This window comes from Ambystoma mexicanum, chromosome 3p (genome assembly GCF_040938575.1).
Source record: "Ambystoma mexicanum isolate Mex_15411 chromosome 3p, UKY_AmexF1_1, whole genome shotgun sequence".
Classification (NCBI taxonomy): domain Eukaryota; kingdom Metazoa; phylum Chordata; class Amphibia; order Caudata; family Ambystomatidae; genus Ambystoma; species Ambystoma mexicanum.
Genome location: NC_090925.1, coordinates 889,533,485 through 889,559,093, shown reverse-complemented (window position 1 = coordinate 889,559,093; position 25,609 = coordinate 889,533,485). Strand labels below are relative to the sequence as shown.

At 47.6% G+C, this 25,609-nt stretch overlaps 1 protein-coding gene across 3 annotated transcripts in view; it reads left to right on the top strand.

The window, feature by feature from the left end:
* Positions 1-25,609, top strand: part of RBL1 (RB transcriptional corepressor like 1) — a 1,112,731-nt gene that overhangs the window by 662,409 nt on the left and 424,713 nt on the right. For all 3 annotated transcript variants that reach the window (XM_069652118.1, XM_069652119.1, XM_069652120.1), the window contains one exon: positions 19,742-19,918. In XM_069652118.1, coding sequence (XP_069508219.1) covers positions 19,742-19,918 — 177 coding nt within the window. The remainder of the gene's footprint in view (positions 1-19,741; positions 19,919-25,609) is intronic.

The following is a 25,609-nucleotide window of genomic DNA, read 5'->3' as shown; positions in this document are numbered from 1 at the left end:
GCCACTTAATGCATTTGCACTAAGCTGCGGGAATCCAATGCACCCGGTTCTCTTACCATTCTAGAGTCATACTTGCTATTTCTTCAGGCATTAGGTGCTCCATTGTGGGAAGGTTGTTCTTCTTTTCCATTGTGGGGGTTGCCATTGGCCCAGGGTTCAAGTCCCTGGAAACAGGGTCCTAAAAACCAAACCTAGGAAAAGAAGCACAGTATTAAATGAGTTGTTCAGCTTTAAGGGAAACAACTTTCTGGAAGTATCCAGTGATTTCCTACCTCTGAGTTCTGGGATGTGGGCTGTTCTCAATACTCAACCACAGGCAGAGCTCGCGAAATCCACTCGACCACTGGCATAGTGGAGTACTATTTAGGTGGGATGTGTCCTCGCTGAAATGTTCATACTGAGGCTTTGTTAGATTTTGTAATTGCCTCGCTCTGGCATGGATGAATAGTCAGAAAAATGATTCTCTTATAGATTTATGTATATTTGACATTCATGAGGGGCAGGCTTGGAAGCGCCGTGAATGACCAAATCTAAATCCTGCAACGGAAAGTTACACTTGCACCCACGACCCATGGGTTTTCCTAGACTAGAACAGGCACTGGAGTATTTATGTTACATGCACAATAGTTTTACCCTGCATACTAGTATCACAAAACACATAAACTGTCCCTCATGAGAAGCACACCCTAACCCTGTCAGGGCAAGCTCTCCCCAGGTCGCAGATGTTGCGCTGCCTATCTAATAGGGATAGCGGGAGAAATTTCCTCTAATCATCAATTATTCACTTTAATGAATCACACTAAATTGAAAATCCAAACAGCGCAAACTTAGATTGAGACAGTTTACATTAGATCTTATCTCATCTATATTCTGTGCAAGATTACTACCCCCGACCCCCCCCCCCCCCCTGGGATTTTCCTAAGTATTTATTCACCAACTGGGTGGATAGCTTCCAAAACATCAGACCTTGTTCCAGGATATTAGGTATGGGATCGCCTAGAAGCCAAAATCCTTCTAGGGAAGGTGGTTAAATGACGTGTTCAGTCTGTCTTAAAAGAAAATCATCTTAATCATGATACGTCTCATGATCGTAGGGTCGACCGGTTTCGATGACAAATGCAAGTGGGGTCATCTTCAGGACCTATTTACATCTGGCATGGGCAAAGCTCCATCAATTATCCGCATTTGCGGATCAGGCATTCACCTTCGTCCCCTAGAGGGAGGCAAAAGATGAAAAACTGTGGATTATTCCCAGCTGCTTGGCACTTTTATTGTGACTCAGTTAGCTCAGTGCAGTCATGTGTTTTATTAAAGCAACCTTATTGCCAGTGTCTAGTTCCCAGGACATACTGTATGTCCTGTGAGTTTGGGGCAGAAAAGTGAGGGTATGGGGTGTCATGGGGAGGAGTTGAAGTGACTGATTGCCCCCCGTATTCCCATATAGTCTGGTCCAATGGTATGGATCAGACTGATGAAACCGCCTCCTAGGTGTTCAATGATTCATCTAACATGCTTGTGCAAATGGTAATGACACCTATCAGCTCTAAAACGCTTTTCAGTAGTGAGGTGGAGGACTTTCAAAAAAACGGCCTGAGCATGCTTCTCCGTTTTTAGCTGTCTCCCTTGTTCTAAAGAGACAAAGGGTGTCTGTTATAAACCCTGTATTGGGTGTGTGCAGCGATGCCTCAGTTGGCAAGTGGAAGGCTTGTATCGCCATTCCGTTTACCTCTAGGAAAATGAGGTGCTGCTTATTTGCTGCTGCTGTACTGTGCTGACTTCAGGCCCACTGCTGGCTGTGTGCCGGTTTTAGAAAACTTCTGTGTACGTCACTGGGGGGCCGTGGTTACTTGTGAGCTTATTGGGATGCTGTGGCTTTCGGGTCGGCCATCTTGGAGCGGGATAGCTCTCCTGTACTTAGACCCTGGTGCTCATTTATTTGTTTTTGTTAGCTAGTTCAGCATATTCTTCACATGGTTGACACAACTCAACATTTGTTTCTCGTACTGGATGCGAGTCATCTCATGATGCAACCTCTAATATGGGCATGGTTTTAATGCCTGGTTGCGGCAGTGTAGCCCGCTCTAGTCTTGTGTGTTGTCCTTCTCTCCACTGTCATTCTTGGTCGTACGGAGCAATGTGTCTGTTTTGTACACCAAGATACAATACATAATTGAAGCAATGTATCCCCATAGACCCGTGTTTGGCTGGTATTATTGCTCATAAAAAAGGGAAAAAAATGTTCTTGCCTCATATGAGCGCTTCCTGTTAGGCATGGGGAACGTCATATTCAACCCCTAGTTGGTTGTGCTCTGTTGGAAATGCTGCCTGTAGGCTGCTGCTCGTTGTTGGAGCCAGCTGGGTGGTGTAACCACTGGTTGTCGGATATGTTTATGTTGACCCCTTGTAAATGATAGTGTGATCAACTGATGTGGTTGGGTGATCAGGATCCATCACCGGGGTAAAACTGCCAGATCGTGCCACTGCACTGCTTCAGTCAGACCCCGATTGCATGTGTCTGGCCTGAATATCCAGTGTTCTCTCTGGAGCAGTAAGTTATGAAAACTGCCGCACCTTCTGGGTTGATGTATCTTTTCAATAATGGTCCAGTGGAACCCATCTGGATTGTGCCCCTCTGCCAAAAAATGGGATGCTACTGTTGCAGTCTATTGCTTTGTCCGGAGGCAAGATTTGTGTTCTATCATCCTTTTCCTAACTGCTCGAGTAGTCATTCTGACATACTTAAGATTGCAGGGGCAGGTGATGAGGTAAATGACCCCTGAGCTGTTGCAATTTTTAAAGGTCTTCTGTACCCAAGGGGTCGGTCTTCCACCCAATGTCGATATGGACACTGTCTGGTTTGCGCACACATGGAACATTGCCCACAAGGTCAATGTCCTGTCGGAGGCCTACATGTGGGTTTAGTATCATCCCTCGCCTCGTTGTGTTTGGGTAGTGTTTAGGGAGTACTTGCCCTGACAGGGTTAGGGTGTTCGTCTCATGACGGACAGTGTGTGTTTTGTGATACTAGTATGAATGGTAAAACTATTGTGTATGTAACATAAATACTCCAGTGCCCTTTCTTTTGTGCTAAAAATTGTTACGTTTAACGGCAGGAATACAATTGAAGTAAGTATAGTGTTAGGCAAGATTTGGTGCAATACCCTTTGGGTGCACTAAACCAACCTTGACCTCCTGGCAATAGGGATCCAACCTTTGGTATAAGTCTGTACTACACAGGTTGGTAGTGTGGCTGAGCAGCCAGGCTTATCTCAAGAGGGTTCAATGTGAGCAGTAGGGTGGTTACACAAAGATTCACAGTGACAAGTATCCAAATAAACACTTGCACACAAGGTTTCTTGATTACACAATTATTAATTTAACAGTCAATTTGGAAAATCCTTCCATACACTCCGAAAAACACCTCTTAGTTTCTCTAAATCAGCAAATACCCATTTGGGATGGCACACACACTTCCTACACCCTCGGGTGGCTTAAATAGCTGGAACACTGGATATTACTATATCACTGGTACATTTAGAGCAATAATGAGATGAGTGTTTAAGAGATTTCAGACTAAAACAAGAGATCACACAAATATTCTGAAGCAGGTAAGCGAAGTTTCCCTTGGGGGGGGGGGGGTTCAAAAGTAAGTACCTAGTAAGCTAGGTAAGTACTCATGAACCCCCCAATGCAAAGTAAGTTAACCCTTACCTGGAAGGAGGGTACCAACACACAGTCTGAGGAGAGAAGTCATATTCAGGGAGCCAAGCAAGCCATTGTCAATTGGTCAAAAGTCTTGCTGAGCTGTAGCACTTCTTGCAGGCAAGTAAAAGTCTTGCACAATGTTTTAGAAGTCTTTGTAGAAAAAGTAAAATCAAAGTAGGGTCACAAGCTGGGAGGCTTGTGAAAGGTAGAAGATGGAAGCAACTCTACAGAAGTAACTAAGACGAATCTCAAATGAGATCAAGTAAGGCTACAAGACAAGAGGTAAGTCCTCTCAAACTTTACAGTACCTTTTGGTTCCAGCTGGCTTCTGTTCCTGTGTGGCTCTGCAAATCCTGTTGTTCGTGTACCTCAGTCGTGGGGACAAGAGGGAGGACTTATGGGGACTCCTGCAACGGGATGGTTGGCGACAGAAAAGGATAAACTTCTATTCAGCGGCACTTCGCAGTTTAAGCTCCTTGCGTCTCAGCAAATGGCACCACTGCAGTCTCTCGGATACCACTCTGGACTTTCCTCACATCTGGGGTGCAGCACTCTGTTGAGGTGGCTCAGGCTTGGTTAGTCCTGCTTACTGGGAGTCTGGAGAATCTTCCACAAGGTCTGGTCTGACTTAAAAGTGATGGACTCCGTTTGGTGATCCTCTCCATGACACTTCGGTTCCAGCAGCAGCAGAAGTGGCAGTACAGCCAGTTCTGAGAGGATCTCCAAACGAGTTCACTTTGGACTTGACTGGTACCACCAACTCAAGGGGAGAACCTTCAGCACAGCAGCAGGTCTTCACTGGGCAAACCAACGGTCCATGAGTTGCAGCAGGCGTCTCTTCCAAGTTCTTCTTTGGATTCCTTCGTCCAGTGGTCAACTCTGCCTTCCAAGTGAAAAAGCCTCAACTTTTATGCAGGTTTCTCTGATTTATTCCAGCCTAGCTGTTTATTTTATTTGTATTGCGCTCCAGACCCGTGGGTAGATGTGCGCATAAAGAGTTCAGTTACAGGAATGACGGATACATTATGCATGGTACAACAATTACAAATTACAGCAATTTACAATATTTACAAGACTTAAGCAGGTTCATTGGAGATTCAGAGGCGATCGCTACTCTTTGTTCAGTAGCCCGCAAATAACCTGTTTCCTAAAGATTGGGAAGGACTCAATGGTTTTGATATTGAGGGGTAGGGAGTTCCAGAGAAGTGAGGCAAGCACTGTGAAACTGGAGCCGCCTGCTCTATTTAATGTGAATCTAGGCACTACCAAGCATAAGGAGTTGGATGACCTGGTGATTCTGGGAGCGGATTGCATAGTGAATTTGTTGGTGAGATATGGTGGGGCTAGGTTGTTTAAGGCTTTGTAGGTGAGGCAGATGGTTTTGAGGTCAATTTTCTGTTGTATTGAGAGCCATTTGCATGCTTTGCTAGTTGTGTAAATGTGCTCTCGTCTTGGGATGTTGAGTGCTGCACGCAAAGCGTTATTCTGGAGAACCTGGAGTTTAATTATTGATTGGTTGGCACCTAGGTATAGGCTGTTACAATAGTCCAGTTTGGACTGTATGAGTGCTCTGGCAAGTGTGAGGCAGCTATGGGGTGAGAGGAAAGGTCTGCAGGCTCTTATCAGTTTGCCAGTGTAGACGGTAGCTGATGCAATCATATTAGTTTGTTTGGTGAGGTTGGTGTTGCCATCAAAGTAAAAGCCTAGGGTTTTCACACTATTAACAATGGGGATGGTGTTGCCGTCAATGTTTTTGTAGTGAGGACTGAGTTTGGACAGGTTGCTGGGAGAGCCAACTAGGAGAAGCTCTGTCTTCTCATCATTTAGACAGAGGCCGTGAGTGGCCATCCATGCCTGAATGATGGAGAAGATTTCATTGATTCGGGTGGCGTCTGTGTTGTAGTTGCCTCAGATAGTGAGGAGTATCTGGGTGTCGTCTGCATAGCTAATGTAGGTGACACCCAGACGGTCCAGTTTGTCGAATAGTGGCTTTGTAAATATGTTGTACAAAGTCGGGGAAAGACAAGTGCCTTGTGGGACTCCGCATGTGATGGGGATAGGGTCTGCTGCTGATGTGGTGGAGAAGACTCTCATGGTTCTGTTCGCTAGGAAGGATTGTATCCAGGAGGTGGCGAAGGGGGAGAAATGTGCTGCGCTAGATAGGTGGCTGCAAAGGATTTCATGATCGACTAAATCGAAGGCTGCCGAGAGGTCTAGTAGGAGTAGGATAGCGGCCTTGCCTTTGTCTTTAATTTAATCAATCTGGCTTTTGAGGTCTACAAGGGCAGTTTCTGTACCATGTAGAGGTCTGAAGCCAGATTGACGTATACCTAGGAGTTGGTTGGATTCTAGATGCTCCTGGATTTGGAGGTAAGCGACTTTGTCCAGTATTTTTAGCAGGAATGGGACAGTTGTGATGGGTTTATAGCTAGTGGGTATGGCTGGGTCGAGTGATTGTTTTTTTAGCAGGGGGAGAACCCAGGATTGTTTTAGGTTGCTAGGGACTGAGTTATTAGCGAAGGAGAGGTTGATAAGTTTAGTGATGAAAGGGGAGAGATCTCTGGTTGCATCATTTATTATCTGGGCGGGACAGCTGTCCCCTTTGCAATTAGATGGTTGTAAGGAGGAGATGATTTTTTGGACTTCTGTAGTAGTGACTTTTTTAAAGGTGAAGCCTGTATTGAGATTGGTGAGTGAGGATGAGTTTGGGCTAGTAGACTTGCTACTAAAGAGTTGTTGGCGTTTGTCCTCAATTTTAGTTTGGAGTCCTATGATTTTGGAGTTAAGGGTGTTCTGGATGCTGGTGCACCAAGGCATGTCTTGTATGCAGGTGTCTGCGCGTGGATTTGGGTTCTCTAGTTCCTTTAGAATTTTGAAGAGTTCTTTAGTGGAGGAGCCTGCCTGATCTATCCTGCGTCTTTTTTGGTGCGAATGATCTCCTTTTTGTATAGGGCGGATGTATTCCTGAGGTTGGATTTGTTTTCCACTGATGGGTTAGTTTTCCATATGAGTTCTAGTTTAGCTTTCTGTTTCCTGAGTAGTTTAAGTTCTGGGGTGTACCACAAATTTAAATGGGCTATTGGTTAACTTTTGCGTAGTTTCAGGGCGGCAATGGTATTGATGGCATTGGCCATGGACTTGTTGAAGGTGTCAACCAGTAGGTTTAGTTCAGCATTGGCCGCTAGTGCGTTTAGGGCTGGTAGGACCAGTGGTAGCAAGGCCTCAGCCATAATGTTATGTTTGTTTCTGGTCGGCAGGCAGGTGCCATAGGGCATTTTTTGGGAGCTACCTGATAGATGTTGATTTCGAGGGGGGATAAGGTAACGGTCTGACCATGTGAGCGGTTGAGGGTAGCTGCATGTGGTGTTACAGTTGAGTGTTGCCACCCAATCTATAATTCTACCTTTCTGGTGATTGGGTAGGGTACTGTGTTGAGTGAAACCGTGCTCGGTAAGAGCATTTGCTAGTGATGTAGCTGGGGCGTCGTTCGGGTCGTTGTAGCCAAGATTAAAGTCGCAGAGAAGAATAGATTGTGCTAGCGGCTTGGAGTTTTCGGCAATGAGCGACGTGATATCCTCTTCAAAGACTCCAGGGGGGCCTGGTGGTCTGTAGGTAAGATGAAGTGTGATTGTACTTGTGGGAGAGGTTTGTAACTTGACTGTGAGTAACTCACAAGATTTAAGTGATGAGGAGGAGACTGATCTACAGCCAAGTAGTGATTTAGAGATGAATGCTAAGCCACTTCCCCTGCCGTTAGGTCTATCAGCTCTGAGGATACATTAGTTGGCAGGGATGGCTATAGATAGGTATGGTCCTGATGCCTCATTTAACCACGTTTCCGTTAAGGCAAGGAAGTCAAGATCATTAGTTAAAATGGTGTCGGCCACTTCAGTAGGGTGTGCCGCCATGGATCTGACATTGAGCAGGGCTCCCTTAAGGGGCCGTGGATCAGGCTTGTTGAGTCTTTGGTGACTTCTGGGTTGTGGAGTTGTAATTGGCAGAGTGCCTGCTGGTTTTCGGATGGCGTCTTGTGGCAAGTCTGTTGCGTGCCATGATGTTGGGGTTGGCTGTGCATAGGATTTTTTGGGCAGCCTTTGGGATGTCAATCACACAGCAGGGTGGCTGTCCTTGTTAGACACCCAGCCGGCCAATCACCTTTAGGCGCATTCCTGTAACTAAGGGGATTAAGCACGGGGGGTTTCGGGTACCTCCCTCGCTTATGGCCCCTGCAAGACATACTGGAGCCAGAGGCGGTCTTCACTCGTGAATCCCGCCAAAGACAAAACAAACAAAGGGACCAAACCTGGTTTGGCACGCAGAGTAAATCTCAAGATGGACCTTTCCAACAAGAAATGGCATAAAAAGAAGACCGGGACAATTTTGACAAAATGGGCACCCATGGATGCATTACTGTAGCTGCGAACAAAGCCCGCGGTAAAAAAAAACACAATGGTAGTAAAAAGTAAACCACTGCCACCAGCCATTAATTGTAGAAAGGGTAACATAAAAATGTTACAGGAGAAACTAGACAAAGGGGATACGAAGTAACCCCTGCAGCACGTACAAGGTCCCAATGTTCAGCAAAGGAGCTGTGGTTCTCTAAGGTGGGAGGAATTTAGCACTAAACTGAAAATTCTCCCTAACATCTAGCTTACAACTTCGCCCTTGGTGTTTTTGGATTCTTCCTCAACTGGACCAAGCAGAGTTGATTGTGTCCTCAACTGATTTTGGAACCTCAGCAGTGGTCTCTGGAGAAATCTGAGTCATGGGGGAACAGGGGGGTGTAAGTTAACCTGTCTGTTCCTTCCTCCCCGTTCTGCATAGGGTTACATGGGTAACGTCATCTTCCTAAATCACTGTTTCCCGACTTTGGTCAATGGAGGGCTGGTCAAGGATCCCTTCATAGGCCTATCATGGTGTATGGGATGGAGTGAGTTTACGTACCTGAACTTTACTTCCCAATTTTACTTTTGCATCAAAACCACTGGCATTGTCCCATCTCTTGGTAAACCTACCTGAAAAGTATAACTGTGGAACTTATGAGTTCAGGACACAGAGCCCCAAACCATCTTACAGGTTTTCACGGTAAGTGTTAGGGAAACCGTTCTGTGGTTAGTCTAAAGTGTCTTTATCATCTAAGTACCTGTATTTCACTGGTTATTGACTACTATGCTTCCTTTCTTCTTTGAGTAAATGTACATATCTGTTTTATAGTAAGTATGTGACAATATTTGCCTGGAGTGTTTACTTGCTTAGTATGAATTTTAACGGCCTGATAAATCATTGAATGTGTTTTGTACTTACCGGTACAACTGGAATTATTGTTGGTGGTCAGTGTGGACTGGTTGTAGCCCTAGACCACTGACAGCCCTCCTGAGACTTATCCTTGCCGCTCTTCTAGCCTAACTTGATCAGGTTTGGCTAGATCTCAGTGCCTCCCCGTTCACCATAATAGGCCCACTCACTGGGTTGATTTTGGAAATTCATCCGAACAGAGTAGATGACATAAGTTACTCGTCCTGCAGGTCTAGCATGATTTTAAAGAATTTCCAAGGCCTGGTCAAGTGTACCTCTGATCGTTGATGGGGCGGGGAAGAATCAAGACATTTTGGGTGCACAAATTCAGAATTACAGTATTTGTCTGTTGGATAACATTAGGGACCTACTGCTATGCTGCAACATGTACTGGGGCTCCAGCTGCAACCTCTGCATCTATTCATTGGGGTCTCCTGGTCCTCTCCAGTCGTTTGCCGTGGACTGAATATCTGGGATACAACTGAGATTTCTTTATTTTCCCCATACACACGGATGGCTTGATTTTGCCCTGTTAATGTCTATGGAACATTCTATTCACTTTAGGTACTTACCTACCCTTGAAAATGTTTCCATTACCCTATAGGGTTCAGGGAGTTCTATGCCAAGAACTAAAATTTTAGTACTTACCATTCATTTATTTTTATGTCCTACTCTCCATTTCTGGAAATGTGAATATATATTTACAATGTGTATATTTTAAACACATTAACTATTGTTCCTTGAAGTGTTTTGCGTTGCTAATGGTTGGTAAAAATGTATCTAGATATTGTGGTGGTCTATGGTCATGTTTCAGATTTGTTTTCAACCCATTAGGACTGTTTTTGACACTGGTGTTTGCATTTTCCAGAAATGATGCCTTAAATGGTCAGAAATAATGTAATGTGTTGGTGTTGGCCTAGGGATTCTATTGTGACCATTATAACTGTGTGTTTAAATATCTTTATATGTTCTGTGCCTACAACCTGGTAGTGGACCTACACCATATTACAGGAGTGATTTGTCTGTTTTAGAACAATTTACTGTTTTTGTGCAGGCACTAGGGGTTTTCAGCCACCAAGTACAAAAATGATGCCGCTTTCAGTTATGTGATAAACCTCAGTTTGAGCTATCTACCTTTTTAGAATGAAATCACCTTCTGGTGCATTCACAAAATGCTTCTCGGTAGACGCAACATTTCTATGCAGAAAAGCTACATGACTAAATCTCTGTCTAGAAAATAGCTGGCAAAGGGAAATATGTCCATAAACTGTTGGGCACAGTTGGGACTGTGCAAATACTTCACAAACTGGGGTTCGGGTCCTCCAAATATGTGCATGTATAAAACGCTTGATGGCGAGTTGTATAACAACATTACTTGGGTGCGATTACCTCTCCGTCAAAACAATGTGAGAATGGAAATTCATATTTTGTATATTCATGTAACTGCTGCGCCCTGTTACCTTAGGGTATGTTGCGCATTACAAATAATAAAAAAAAAAACAAGCCTGCTTTGCACTGATGACATGGTGTTAGGGCAGCATTTCATTTTCCACAGGTTCTGCTGTCCATTTTATGGGATCTCTAAACGTATTGGTTTATTCTTTTTGTTTTCTAGAAATCTTTGACCCGACACTGCTTTTGTGGTCAGATGAACTTGTGCTGAAGTCTCCCTGCAACTTTCTTTCTATATTTTGTCCAATGTTGGGCCACATTTGTGCCTTATGCTGGTTCTAGCAACTTACGAATGTGTTGTAGTCTGGTGGCATTTGTATTAAATGTTTGGCATCACCAATGGTAATGCCAGTTTTACTGCTTTAATAGCGCATTGCACCAGTATGGTTGCCATTGGGCTACTAATGCATTTTTTAAGTACTACTCTGCCATTTTGTTTTGGCCAGCCCTTTGTTTGTGGAAATAATGAGGCAGTCCTAAAATTACCGTTGTGCAGACATGTGCTTACTCTCACCCCAAACCTCCACACATTGTTGGGTTTTGGGCCAGGTCAGATGGTCCCTTGACCCATAGAACCCAATATGCAATCTCTACCGATCAAGGGGAGTGTTTGGTGTCTGAATTTTGTTTTCTTGGAAGGCTGGCTTAGCCCATCACATGATTGAATGTGTATATCCAAGGGGGAGATCCTTTGCATTCCTGAGTTCAGCAAATCAGATTTTTTTTAAAAAGCAGGAGGATTTTGTGTCAAATTTGTGCTGTTGAATTTTAGGACCAGGTTGGGCCATACTGGTGCAATCCTGGGGCTTTTTTGGTTGCTGGAAATGTTTATCGTCCTAGTCTATCTCACTCTGGGGGCTGGATGTCCCATGCTGCAGCTATTTCTGTATCGTTTTACCAGCCTCTTCCCATTTTATTCTCTTGGTCCTAGTGCCCTGAGGCAGGAACTCTGTCGTCAAAAAGGGTAGTGAGACCCCACTACCATGCCTCTGTTCTTAATTTGGGCCACCTTCAGGGTTGCCCCGGTCATGGAACAGCTTTCTGCTAGGTGGTTGCTCTGTTTTGCCCTTCAAACCATCTGAGTCCACTTGGTTGGGTTCCTATCCCTTCCCCACCATTGCTTTTGCTCCAGGCTGATGTGGCACTTTCCTGAAAAGGACGATTGTTATCCTTTTGGTTGTGTGGGTCATTATTGGTCTTTGGTGCAAGTGCCTGGTTACTGGTTCTGTACTAATTGGTTGTTTTGCTTTTCCATTGCCAAGTCCTCTGAATCTAGTGCCGTCATTTGTCAATTTCCCATTAGGGCTCACCTGTGCCTGGTTACAGTGGTGTTCTACGGGTCCCCTTCTGCCCCCATTTGCCACTGACTTTCATTGGACCAAAACCTGTTTTGCTTCTATCCTGTGGCTTCTGGGTCTTGAACCTGAAAGTTCAGTTCTTCATGAGGGCTTTCTTTGCAGTCCCCTGGGGTTGGTTCATGAGGGCTTTCTTTTCAGTCACCTGGGGTTGGTTGCTGTATTTTCGGCACCTTTGGGATAAAACCTATTTACATTCCTTTTCCCTGTAACCGCAGCTTTGCCTGTTAAATGTGTCCTGTTATTTTAGAGGGGGTGCTTTGGCAAACATGGAAAACCCAACTAAAGTGACTTTTAAGGATATTTACCTGAACCTTGCCTTCTAGGACCGAAAAATTACAGCCAACTAAAAAAGATGACCAGCAGATCCTGAGAAAGTTTCATAACAGAAATGTGGATGTCTTTAAAGGAACCTATTTGACCGAGATACCCCAAGCTCAGAGACCTGTGTATGTTTTATTAGTGAGCCAATGGTGGCAGAGTAAGCAGCAGAAAGTATGCGCAAGATGTAGCTAAAAGTGTGGTTGATCAAATGCATTGGTGTGTTTGGTATGGAAAGAGATGCTTCATGTGCATATTTATTTCTGATGCTTGTGAATCTGCTTAGTCACATGCTCTGCATATAGTCCGACTTTTAGTGGTAATCGTGGAGCATTGCACCTTGTCTTTCAAGGATCGAAAGGGGACGTCTACATGGGCGTGCTTATAACACTATCCCTAACGTGAAGTGTAGTGTACCCAAGATCCTTCACACGTTGAGGTCCCTCAGATAGTTTTTTTTCTGCCCAGCTACCTCTGTTCGCCTTATGCAGAGCTTGAAAAATTGCTATTCTATGTCCACGAACTCTGGTCGTTTTAATATTCGTCCCCTTCACCGATGACTACTGAACAACCAATGCTGAAGACCGTGGAAGACAACTCCAGATTTCGACGGCTGGTGCCCCGTCAACGCTGGTGACCGCGTGGCCTTGTCCCTCTGGCCAGGCCTACACAGCAGGGAGAGTGGGATCCAGAGCTGTGTTTCTTTTCTTCAAGAATAGATTTCATTCTCCCCTCTCTTTTCCTGTCTGGTCTTGCTATCGCTATAAACCTGAGCTATGGACAGGACTCCTTTTTAAATGTTGCCCTTCTTTCAAGTATCCCTGGAAAGACACACAACGAGATCACCACAAGGAGTCCTGACGGTCTTGGAAGCTTTTATGTCCTAAGACGATAAAAGAACAGCAAGTTAAAGGGGGCGGCCTACGCCATGCAGCAGGCCGAGGGGAAGCTCCCCCTGCCGCCACAGGCGCCTCGAGTGATGAGCAAGTGAGCGACGGCTGTGGCTCAGACACAGAGGCCATTGACTTATCTTCGGAGCAGCCACGTTGGCAGCAGGCCACCAGTTCTGCTATGGGGAGTGTACACTCCGGTGACAGGAACGCACACACAGAAGGAGATCCTGTCTCTAAGTCAGCCATTTTACAGTGGATTGTAAACTGCATCACACCCTGCTACACTCTTGCCAAGAGAGATCTGCCCTTTAAGCCTAGAGCACACTCTCCTCGGGCGTTGCGCTCCTCTCCGGCGCATGCCAACTTCCACAGGATTCAGTAGGTGTCCATCCTGCAAAGGGCTCTTCTCAACTTCAGCCCCCCATGCCCTCTGCCTACGTTGCCTTGGCCCAGACCACGGTGGGCAAGCTTGTACAGCGTGCGACACGCTGTCATCGAAATCGCTGAAGATTAGACTAGCCAGGTGGAGGGAGAACCGCAAGAACTTTGCGAAACACCGAGCCAGTCCCAAGGTAGGGCCGCTATTTTCCATCGCACCCGCAAGGGAGAGTCCTTCCCAAGGACTCGCCCGTGCAGGAGGGACTGCTCAGGTCCTTGTACCAGCATGTGCACCGAGTCTGCTGCAGCTACCAGCCTTCTAGCCGAGGGATCCTTGGATCCTCCCGGTGTCAGTGTTGAGGGACCGGAAGGTTCTGGTACCGGTTTGTCATCCGAGGGGCTCCGCCCTTGTACCGGCAGTATGGCCGAGGGGCTACGCCCTTGTACCGGCAATATGTCTGAGGGAGCGCCTAAACGCAGCTCTACCGACCCCCGGGTCGAGGGTGTCACACCTACCGGGTCTAGGCCCGAGGAGCAGGGAATGCCTTGTGATCCACACGCAAGAGTCTTGGAGGAGGCTGGGTCCAGCAAGCCGAGCAACACTGGCGCAGGCACTGGCAGGCAGCTCGAGAAGATGGCTGCAGCGACACCCATCCAAAGCCATTCCAGGATTTCGGCGAAGAACTGTCAAGGTGGGACTGGCCTCAACCAGGTACATGGCCTGCAGCCTATCCTTAGGCACAGGGCAGTTTCCCACTGCATCCATATGGGCAGGGTATGCAACGGCTCCAGCATCCCCCGGCTACCCCGTCAGTAACCGCTACCACCTCTCCTCCCAGTGAAGAGGGGTTCTTCAAGAGGTTCCTTGGGCTCATAAAGTCACCTCGAATGGGGGTTATCCTCAAGGACGCCATCAGGGAGGTCCTCCCTTCAATGCTACCGGCACCACAAGCTCATGCACTCCCGGCGCAGTCGCTACCTCCGGCTCCCCAGCAGATTCCTCAGGCGGTTCCGTACCAGCCTCCTCAGCCTCCAGCCGCGTTCCCCAGCCTCCGGCTCCAGCTACTCTTCCACCTTCGCAGGAACCTCCTGATCCACAGGATACGTATGAGGAGGAGGATCCTGACATGCCCACCTCAGCCAGCACCTTCCACAAACCTCTTGCAGGGGTGGCGGAGTATGTGGGCCTACCCCAACCCGAGGTCGAGCAGCCGGCAGAGGGGGTCCTGGCTGAAGTCCTCACGCGACACCCCTCTGCGAAAACAGGGATTTTTCTGCAAACCGATGTAGTCTCCCTGGCCAAGAAGGGTTGGCTCAAGCCCCACTCTGTCCAGCCGGTCAATCGACGCCTGGACGCCATGTACAGGCAGATGTAGGGGGGATTCACTCTTGCTATCGGCCCATCCTCAGCCGCACCCCTCGGTGATCACTGCAGCATAACTATACTTCAAGCCTCAGTCATCATCAACCTCCACAGCAGTGACGCTACTAGTCAATGAGGAGAAGATCTTGGAGGCGTATGGGAAGAAGCTGTATTCCCAACGCATTCCTTACATCTTCGTCAGGCCAATGCCGTTGCCATGCTGGCGGCCACTATCCAAACGTTATGGTGGGAAATTGCAGATTTCTTCCTTCCTCCTGGAATTCCCTATGCAGAGCCTATCACGTTTTAAGGCGGGACTGGCTGAGGCCAAGCTGGCGGCGCAGGACCTCATGGAATCCACCGTGGCCCATATTGACACCTCTGGCTGTGCCATCTCTATCACCACAGACATGAGGACAGCCTGTCTCCGGGCAACGAAATTCAACCCGGACGTCCAGGAACGCATATTAGATCTGCCATTCGAGGGGTGGGTGGGGCACAGGGCCTCTTTCACGCCACCACGGACGAACAGCTGCACAAGAAGAAAAACATCTCACAAACGGCCGGGTCTTTATCCATCTTGACAAAGACCACGCTCAAGTCGTACACCCAGTCACAGCAGCGCTCTGACAGGGGTAGGACGTACGGAGAGTGCCACAGCTTCCAGGAACAGAGATCCAGGCAGCCTGACTGCTCGGCCTTCTCAGACCCAGCGCAAGCAACAAAAAGGGGGCGGGGTAAGGGCTTTTTACAGTCCCCCTCTGTGACAGCCTCCGAGGGAAAGAAGGCATGACACGCCTCTTCGGGTCCACGTGTCTCCAGTGGGTGGTGGAGGGGGCAGGCTTGCTCTCCATGCACATTTCTGGTGCCAGAATGTCGCGGACACCTGGATCCTCTCCATAGTATCCACGGGGTACCGCCTACCCATCCCAGCCTCAACTCCCTCCTCCCCTCCACTCCCTCAAATTGGGACAGCAACTCTTCTGGCGGAGATCCGGTCGCTCGTAGAGAGCCAGGCAGTGGAGGAAGTCCCAGCCTCCCAGCGAGGCTTGGGCTTTTACACTAGGAATTTCGCCATTCAGAAGAACCAGAGAGTTGTGCTGAACCTCTCCACCCTCAACCTCTCCTTACCGCTACAAAAATTCAAGATTGTTACACCAGCTTTTATAGCTGAGACTCTGTGCAAGGGAAACTGGATGTGCTCCCTGGATCTGAAGGACGCGTACCTACACGTCCGGATTTGGCAGCCCCATCATTCTTTCCTACCGTTCAGGATCATGGGCTACCATTTCAATTACAAGCTCCTTCCTTTTGGCCTCAACTCGGCCCCCAGGGTCTTTACCAGGTTTATGAATACGGTGGCTGCCCTCCTCAGAGCGCAGGGCCTCCACATCTACCTGTACCTCGACGACTGGCTCGTCAGGGCTACATCTCCGGAAGCGGTTCACCACTCTTCCCATGCCCTTATGAACACACTGGGCGATTTGGGCTTCTTGCTCAATCTCAAGAAGTCGCAGCTGCAGCCCACGCAGGCTCTGACATTCTTGGGCCTCATCTGGCACAAATGCTCCGAGAAGGTATTTCTGTCGGAGGACAAGATCTCGGCCATCAAGAGGGCCACCACCCACTTCCTCAGCAGAGAGGTGGCCTGGGCATGGTGCTACCAGCCACTCCTGGGTCTCTTGGTGGCGGTCCTATTAGCCGTTCCACACACGAGATTCAGGATGAGGAGGATTCAGCTGCACTTCGCGGCCTTATGGAACCAGGAGCGGGGCTCCCAATCCGAGTTGATCAACGTTCCTCCATCTCTCCACCCAGACCTAACTTGGTGGTCCAGGGACTGCAACCTAAGGATGGGCAAGCCCTTTCGACCGCCCATCCCGCAGGTCACCGTGACCACAGATTTCTCGCTCGAGGGCTGGGGAGCCACTCTGGACGATCCCTTGGTCCATGGCACCTGGACTCTACAGGAGCAGGAGTACCACATCAATTGGTTAGAGCTGAACGCCATCTGGCTAGTGCTCAGGGCATTCCTACCAATTCCCAAGGGAAAGGTTGTCCTCATCCAGACAGACAACTCGACCAGCATCATCAACAAGCAGGGAGGCACCAGATCCCCTCCTCTGTGCAGACTGGCAATCAGCATGTGGGAGTGGGCCCTGGAAAACGACATCTACCTCACGACAGTCCACCTCCCGGGGGAATCCAACCTGGAGGCAGGCAGGCTGAGCAGGTAACGCTGCGGCAACTCAGTTTCTGCCAGGCTAATCTGGAAATCATACAGGGCGCAAGGGGCAAAGCTACCAGGGCCCAGTATAAAAGTTAATGGACCAGGTTCTGCCACTGGGCGGACTCAAAGGAAATCGACCACCTGGCATGTACTTTGGATGACGTGCTCTCCTTCTCGGCGCACCTCGCCCTCTCTGGCGGTGCAGGTGGGCACCTGCTGTACATAACTCGCAGCCATCGGGGCATACAGGAACTCAGTGGAGGGGATCTTCGCCTCCTCCAATGCTATTGTCAAGAAACCTTTGCTGGGACTCGCAAGGCTCTACCCGCCCATCAAGAGGTTGCACTCTGTGTGGTACCTTTTATAGTCTTGGGCGCACTCGCGCACAAACCGTTTGAGCCAATGGCGTCCGCGGACATCAGGATGCTCACCATCAAGGCAGCCTTATTAGTCTGCCTCACCTCGGCTCGTAGAGGCAGCGAAATCCAGGCGCTGGTCGCCTCGCAACCATATACTACCTTTCACAGGGACAAAGTAGTCCTGCAGACACATGCAGCATTTCTGCACAAGTTGCTGTCTGCTTTCCACTTGAACAAGGAAATAGTCCTTCCTATGTTCTTTGCCGATCCGAAGGACGAAGCACAGAGAGGGCTGCACTGCCTGGATGTCAGACCTGCCCTGAAATTGTACTATGGGCAGACCTGCTTTCATGAAATAGCGGCACCTGCTATGTTGAATTTTGGGCTGTTAGGATTTCCCTTTGTTATTATGGACATTTGCCTTTTCATTTTTGTACTATTTGTATTTATTGACTTATTGGTTCATTCACTGTCTATTTTGTATTTATTGACTTATTGGTTTATTCACTGTCTATATTCAATTATTTGCAAAAATTGAACCAAATGTCTCTTTTGATCCTTTTTTTCTGCTTTATCACTTTAGATTGCATATTCACATTTATGTACATTTCTTTTTGTAAATGCAAAATAAATGACATTGTCAAAATTAAGGAATGTTCTCAGAGAAAAAATGTAGTGGCAAAAAATAATACTGATATCCGTGGTACAGGATACAAAACAAATTAAGTTGCTTTGAATTCAACTATATTTTTTTCTTTTACGCAGCATAGTGGATACTTCTGGTTTAACACTGAAATTGTACTTGGACAGGACCAAGGGCTTCCGCAAATCGGACACCCTGTTTGTCACTTTCGGAGGCTCAAGACCAGGCTATCGGGCCTCCATTTCTCGCTGGATGGTCTCAGCCATCAAAGAAGCATCCGAGGGCCAGCACAAGCCTCTGCCGGCCAACATGCATTCCCACGCAGTCAGGGCCAGGCAACGGCCATCGCTTTCCAGCACCATGTCCCTTGGCAAGTCATAAGCGGGGCGGCCATTTGGGCCACTCCCTCTGCTTTCTGCAAGCATTACTGTTTGGATGCCGGCTCTAGATCTGATGCGGCTTTCGGACCGGCGGTTCTCAGGAACCTATTTGCTTAAGGAGGGTCTCCTCTCCACCCTGGGGCTACCTTCAGTTGTAATCGCGCGAGTATGCAGGAAAGGGGACGGGATGGAAGAGTAATTGTAAATTACTCACCGTAGTGACTAACATACTCTTAGTCCTTAGTTCCCTTTCCTCCAAACGTCCCACCAGCCTCCCCCCTGATAATACTGGTGTCATTAGGCAATGTTAAATCTATTGTCGTCACGTCATTGGGGTCTGGGGTATGGAGCCGCAGGGCGGAGTCAGGGCAGCGTTTGCTCCCAAGGCCGCACCCTCACGCGCCTCTAAATTTAAAGGGGAAGAAGGTTTTTTCTGGTGAAAAAGGTTTCGTCTCCTGTCCCTAGGAAGGGACACCCATGCAGTGTGGAAGGGCTAAGAGTACGGTAGTCACTACGGTGAGTAACCTATAATATTTACTATTGTTCCTTCTCACACCCCACCTCCAACTCTGGGTACTGCTCGCTAATCTATGCACAGTATGTGACTAAGCAGAATCACTAGCATCAGAAGACTTGCATTACTTACCGTAATATCATTTCTGATGATTGTATCTGCTTGGATTCACATACCCCCCTTCTTCCCTGCTCAGATTGGAAGGAACATAGACATCTTACTACTTTCTCTCTATCTGTACTCACTTCGTTAGTCATAAGGCTTCTTACTGGCAGGAAAAACACAGTGGGACCTCGACATGGTCTTGGGTACCCTACACCTCACATTAGGGATAGTGTTACAAGCATGACCACGTCGACGTCCCCTTTCGATCCTTGAAAGACCAGATGCAATACTCTGCGATTACCAGTAGATGTCGGACTATATGCACAGCATGTGAATCTAAGCAGATACAATTGTCAGAAATGCTATTACGGTAAGTAATGCATGTCATACTAAGCATGGAATGATACCCAAATACAGCATGTTTTTTTTAAAAAAATGTATTAAGAAAAATGTTGGTTCTGCATTCCTCCCCAGGCTATCATGCAATCTTTTCTAAAGTATTCAGGGATCTGAAGACATTATAAGCAGCAGTTAGAAAGTAGTCATTTTTATGCTGAAAGGTGTATGTGTTTTACATTTGTTTTTAAATTGTTTGTGTTTTAATGACCATGTTCTGGCAGCCTCAAAGGATACCAGTGCAATTATGCAATGTGGCATCTAACGCTGCGTAATACATCGATGTTGGAAATTAATTGCCACAGGCCAGTAACTTTAACACTAAGGTTGTCAATTATTTTGTCTTCCTTAGGTATATCATTTAGCAAGTGTACGCCTCCGCGATTTGTGCCTTAAACTGGATGTTTCCAATGACTTACTCAGGAAAATTTGGACATGTTTCGAGTATACCTTGGTTAACTGCACTGATCTAATGAAGGATAGGCACTTGGACCAGCTCCTGCTTTGTTCGTTTTACTTAATGGCAAAGGTATTCCCAATGTGTTACTACCATTTGACTTTCAGTTGATGGCCAATGTATTCATCCTAAAAATGTTAATTAACAGACCACATGTAGGTTGTTGTGGTCATTAAGAGGGTTTCTAATTTGCTTTTTCTAGTTTCGGAATGTTGAATGTTTCTTTATTTTCACTTTCTCTCTCCCATCATCCCATAAACCCACAGGAATCCAGTGTTTAAGCTTGCAAGCTTTGAAAGTATGAGACATCATTCTCTAACCTCAGTTCACTCTGCGGTTGGTGCCTCTGTCATAAGCTGTCTCTCTGATGCCCGATTCCCCAATTCCCGATTTATCCCAAGGTGCAAGAATTAAGAGGGATTCCAAAGTCGTTCCAGCTTTTTACTGAATGTGTCAATTACCCCATTTTAATTTCCTGTTGTGTACAGCTTGGAGACTTCCCCAGCGGTTGTTTACGCCAGAAGGTGAAGCAGAGAACAGCCCTTTGGGGAAGAAAAATGTGTAGCACAAGTTGTTTCTCAAGTCTTCATCTTCCTTCATGCATTAGGGCAGTCTTGTTCTGATAGAGTACAGTTTTCATATTCTGATGTGAGAAACCAAAGGGTGTCTCACCGACTAGTTCCTTGGGATCTGTCATCCAGGTGGCCGGTGATCCAGACCCCGGGGGTGGACCAGTGCGGGAGGATCACCTGGATGAGGGGTACCTGGGGAGTGGGGCACCCGGAGGAGAGAGGCAGTATCCCGGTACCCATTTCCCTGTAGAACACCCTAATTCCATGTACTAGCTAGGAACTTTATCCCCCCCGCCTTTCCTACACACACTCTGCTGAACGGACAAAGCACTTCAGGGAAAGACTGACTAGCACACAACCAGTCTGTTTGACATGTCCCAACATCAGGGTCAACCAGAGTCAAGCACTTAACCTGTTACTTTTGCTCACTGGGATAAAAGGCGGAGCATGAGAGCACCCGGAGAGCAAGACGAGAAGGGCAACCGAAGCAAGCCAGACCAGCAGAACGGAATGGCGGGAATTCCTGGGAAAGCGATGCGAATATGGAAGCAGAGCAGACAGGACCGGGAAGTGAGAAAAAGGGTGTTTTCCTACCAGCTGCGGGGTGAAAGTTGCTACAGAATCCCAAAGGGGCAACTCCCTGGCACTGCCGAAGGTCACAGCGGTACCTCCTTCATGTGCAGCGTGAGCACTTAAAAAGGAGGCCAGCTGTGCTGCGCCATAAGCCTTGACTGAGTGGAAGGTCTTGATAAATTGCATCAACCGCTGCCGGTGATTGAAAAGGGAGACCGGCTTGTGTTGGTGTATGAAAAGGACATTAACGTTTGAAGTACTCGTCGGGTTGTCGAGGAAACCGCGAGCAAAAGCACATTGTAGCAAGAATGAAGAATGCCGAGATTGTGAATGTGAGAGAAGCCGCGAGAGAAAATAACTAAGAAAGGAGGTGACTAGTGAGTGGTCATACCAGGAGAAGGTCAAGGGTACAAACCCACTCGTACAGTCGAAAGTCTTTGACAATAAGTGAAAGGAACTGCAGATGTCAGGCGGCCGGTATAAACCTTTGAACTGTATCCAGTTTTGTGGGTTGCGCGTAGGACGTCAGCCGTGAGAAAGGGAAGCTTGATTGTGAAAATTAAACTCACTTGCTACAATGTAACAGAGTGGCCTGACGAGACGCCTATCAGAAGTCTATCGAACTGTCAAGTACGTAAAAGTGAAAGCATGAAAGATTACAAAGACACACGTTTTATGCTGGCGAATGCCCAATCAAGGAAGCCAGAACTGCCTACAGAGAAAGGTCTGAGCCTGGAGGAGGGTGTGGGGGGCCCAAGTGAACCGGTGAAATTGAATCGTATGTTTTAACTACATTGAGTTTCTGAATGCTATCAGCTGATAGAAACGGTAATGTTAACTGAATTGTGATTTGAAGGCTACAGTGAACCCGCCGGAGGGATGCCAAGTGAAAGCAAGGGAGGATGAATCCCGCATTTTGATAAAGTGACTGAACAGTGGGGCAAAGACCAAGGTGAACCCAACAAAGGGGTATCGCGAGAAAAACGCAGAAGAGGGGAATCCCGCATGGTGAGAGCTTGGGTAAAATCTTGCGCTGCCAAGCAAAAGACATGGATTCCGAGGGATCCTGCCTTTTTGAAAGAAATGGCTTCCAGATGCTGATTGCCTCAAGGGGTTCTCTGTCATGCCACTGTTCCGCCTTGCCCCGTGATGCAACATGGGGAAGGCAGTGTATTAGTTCATCAATCCTGAACTACCGAAACCCTTTTGGACCTTTTTAGTTTGCATTACACTCTTTTGTTGTACATATCATTGTCCTGAACCCTGTTTATCTAGAGTAAGGATTTGGCAATAGTTTATTTTTGTATACGCCATTTTGTTTTGACACAACACCACTATGACAGCGTTTTCTTTACTATGATGGTCGTAGCTGGCTCCCATCTTAGATTTAGGTTTAGATTAGGAGTTGTTTCTCACCCAAATACTGTTAAAAACACCCTTTGATTGTACTTCTTGTATCTGTCATGCTTCTGATAACCATGCCGTCCTTACATGACATTCTGGAGACCATCTGCCCCAATTGACTTTTTGCACTGTCTGATTTACCACTTTAGAAATTCATGCAAAACAGTATATAGATGTTTCATTGCATAGCCCCTCATCTGCCTTCTGGAAGTAAATGTTACTTGTAATCCTACTTCTCCGTCATTAATAGTCATAAAATATTGATTAGCTCTACCAATGGGCAGCATATACGAACATGTTTTCACAAAATATAGTTAAATGTTTTATATATTTCTGGGCACTGTGAAGAATCCTACGGATCCCTTACTGAAACCCTACCTAAAGTCGTCTCCCAGGTGGCCAGGGAAAGGCAGCCGCTTCCTGATCCTGACCTTGGGGGTGGTGTACTGCGGGGGGTGGGGGGGGGGATCACCTCGGAGGAGACGAGGCCCAGGGTGTTGAGGAGATCCCTTGGGATGAGACGCAGTATTTGTCTCCTGAAAGGAAGTGCCTTTCTGGGCTACCAAAACAGGTGATGGTGTATTGTTGTTATCATGTCCCTGACCCACATATAATATATGACTCTGGGTATAAGTTCTCTGAAATCTGAGCAAGCCTTATTAACAGTAATATCTACACTGTCAAAACACACTGCCCTGCGCAGAGCGCGTGAAGTCTGTATGCAGTATGTTTCGTGTTTGTGAGACTGCTACTGCCGTCTAGCTGACCATTACTATTACATTCTAGCACTTCCTGGACACGTGGATTTAGAGGTGAGCAGCATTTACATACAGTGCAATGGTGAGCTGCCTGCCTGTTCTTTTTGAGGCAGCTTGTGACCATCAGGAAACTAAAAAAAGGAAGTTTTTAAGTGGCAAGAGGTTGACACCCAGCTGGAGGTCCGAGGGGGCGAGCAAAGCCTACGTAGAGAACAGCATAATAGGCTTGTGGCCAGTAGTTGTATATGGTGCTTCCCTGATGCCATCTACTTTTTAAATTTTCATTTTATTACTGGTTTGGCCATGTGACATCATTGGTGGGATTATAACTAATTAGTGCCTGTAGTAACGGCAATCATTCCCCCAGACATTGGATTTGGATTTGCATTTGGCCCTATCCTTACCCTTATTCTCACCCCCGTCCAGCCCAGCAATCTGAATTGATAAAGCCTCCTCACACTTCACTGGATCGTTTTGGTGGGAGACAGACTACGGCAGCCCCTTGAGCTAGTCTGCCGTGAGTAAGGCGGGATTAATGTTGCCGTCCTCGAGGGGAACCTTTTGTAATGTGTTTCTGGGTAAACCTCAGAACATTGTGACTTGAACCTTGTGTTTTTTTTTAAACTTCTTTTTATTCATTTAGCGTGGCAGCAAAAAACAGGCGAACAACGCCAGGCAAGTACAATATGAATACAAAAATACACAGTATAGCCAAACAAAGGTTACATTGCAAAGGAACACAGCCATTGGGCACTTTTATAACATGAGCAGTATGTTAGAATACTATTATGGGGCGAGAGCTCGGGTCGGTGGGGGGAGGCAGTTGGAGGAGATGTGGCCGGTGTCGTTTTCAGGTCTGACATATAAGAACGGAATCTGAGCCAGATGTTCCTGGGCCTAGAGTGGGTGGGTTGTAGGTGAGACCAGGCTTCCTCGGAGTCTGAGGCCCACGTGACCGCTCTTAGCCATTGGGCGTGCATGGGAGGCGAGGGGCGAAGCCAGCACAATAGGATGGATCGTACAGCGAGGAGCATGCAGAGACTAGCTAGTTTTTTGGAGTCCCGGGGGAGGCCCGGAAGGTCATGGAAGAGACATACCACCGGGGAGGGGCTGATGAGATAGACGAGCATAGCAGACACCGTCGAGCAGACTGCCTCCCAAAACTGTGAGAGATGGGAACAGGACCAAATCATGTGGATGTAATCGGCAGCATCTATGCCGCACCTAGGGCAACTAGAGGGGTGATCACTGGACATGCGGTGCAATCTGATCGGGGTGTAGTGGAATCTATGTAGGACCTTAAACTGAATCAGTTTGAAGCGGGAGTTGAAGGACACCCGGTGTGTGCGTTCACACAGATGAGCCCAGCGCTCATCGGACATTTCGACACCAAGGTCTACCTCCCACGCCCACCTCAATTTAGTGAATTCCGGAATAGATCTGGACTGCAGCATAGTGTATAGTCTAGATATTTTACCTCTAGTGGGTGAGGGGGAGGTGAGTTCCTCGATGAGGGGGTTGTCCGGTGGCATGGCCGGGAAGGTCGGATAGTTACGCTTGAGGATCCTGCGAAGGGATGAGTATTGGAGCCATATACACTGGCCTCTCCTTAAGGGCAGTGGGAGGTCGGGCCATTCTACAAATACACCCCGATCAAACACATCGCGCAGCAACTCGTATCCCGCCTCGGCCCAGCGTCGGACCATGGCCGGTGGCACCCGAGGGACCCCCGGCAGGAAGTTCCAGAGAGGGAGGTTACCATGAAAGGTGTGAGCAGTACCGGACAATTTCCATGTTTTTGACAATGCCAGGGATGTGCAGGCGACCGGGCTCTGTGAGTCCAGTGCCAGAGGGGCGGGTTGTATCACCAGTGAGCGAATGTCACGGTCGCTGACCGCAAGTTTCTCAAGTCTAACATGTGGGGGGTGGGGGGTCCGTCGTGTTGAACCAGTGGGATGTATATTGGATTTGGGATACCAGCCAGTATTTAAGAAAATCCGGGGCACCGAAGCCCCCATAAGCCATAGGGGTAGACAAGGTATCCAGTTTGAGGCGGACCGCACCCGAATGCCAGAGGAAGTAATTGGCCATGCGGGTCAGTTCCCGGAAGAAACCCACCCCTGGCCACAGGGGGATGTTGGTAAACTTATAGAGTAACTGGGGCAACACTACCATTTTCAGTAGACCTATCCTGCCTGCGAGGGATATCGGGAGTTTGCCCCAGTCTAGAACCCTAGAGGACAAATGTGAGAGATACTTTTGGTAGTTCTCATTGAAAGTCAGCGCTCAATGGCGCGTTATCTCAATCCCCAGGTAGGTGAAAGTAGACTGGGCCCATGTGAACCCCCGAGTGTCCGGAGGGGGGGGTGCATTCTGTAAGAGGGAAGAGTATAGATTTCGAGCAATTCACCTTAAGGCCCGAGATTCGGCCAAAATGTATGACGTCTTCCAGCATT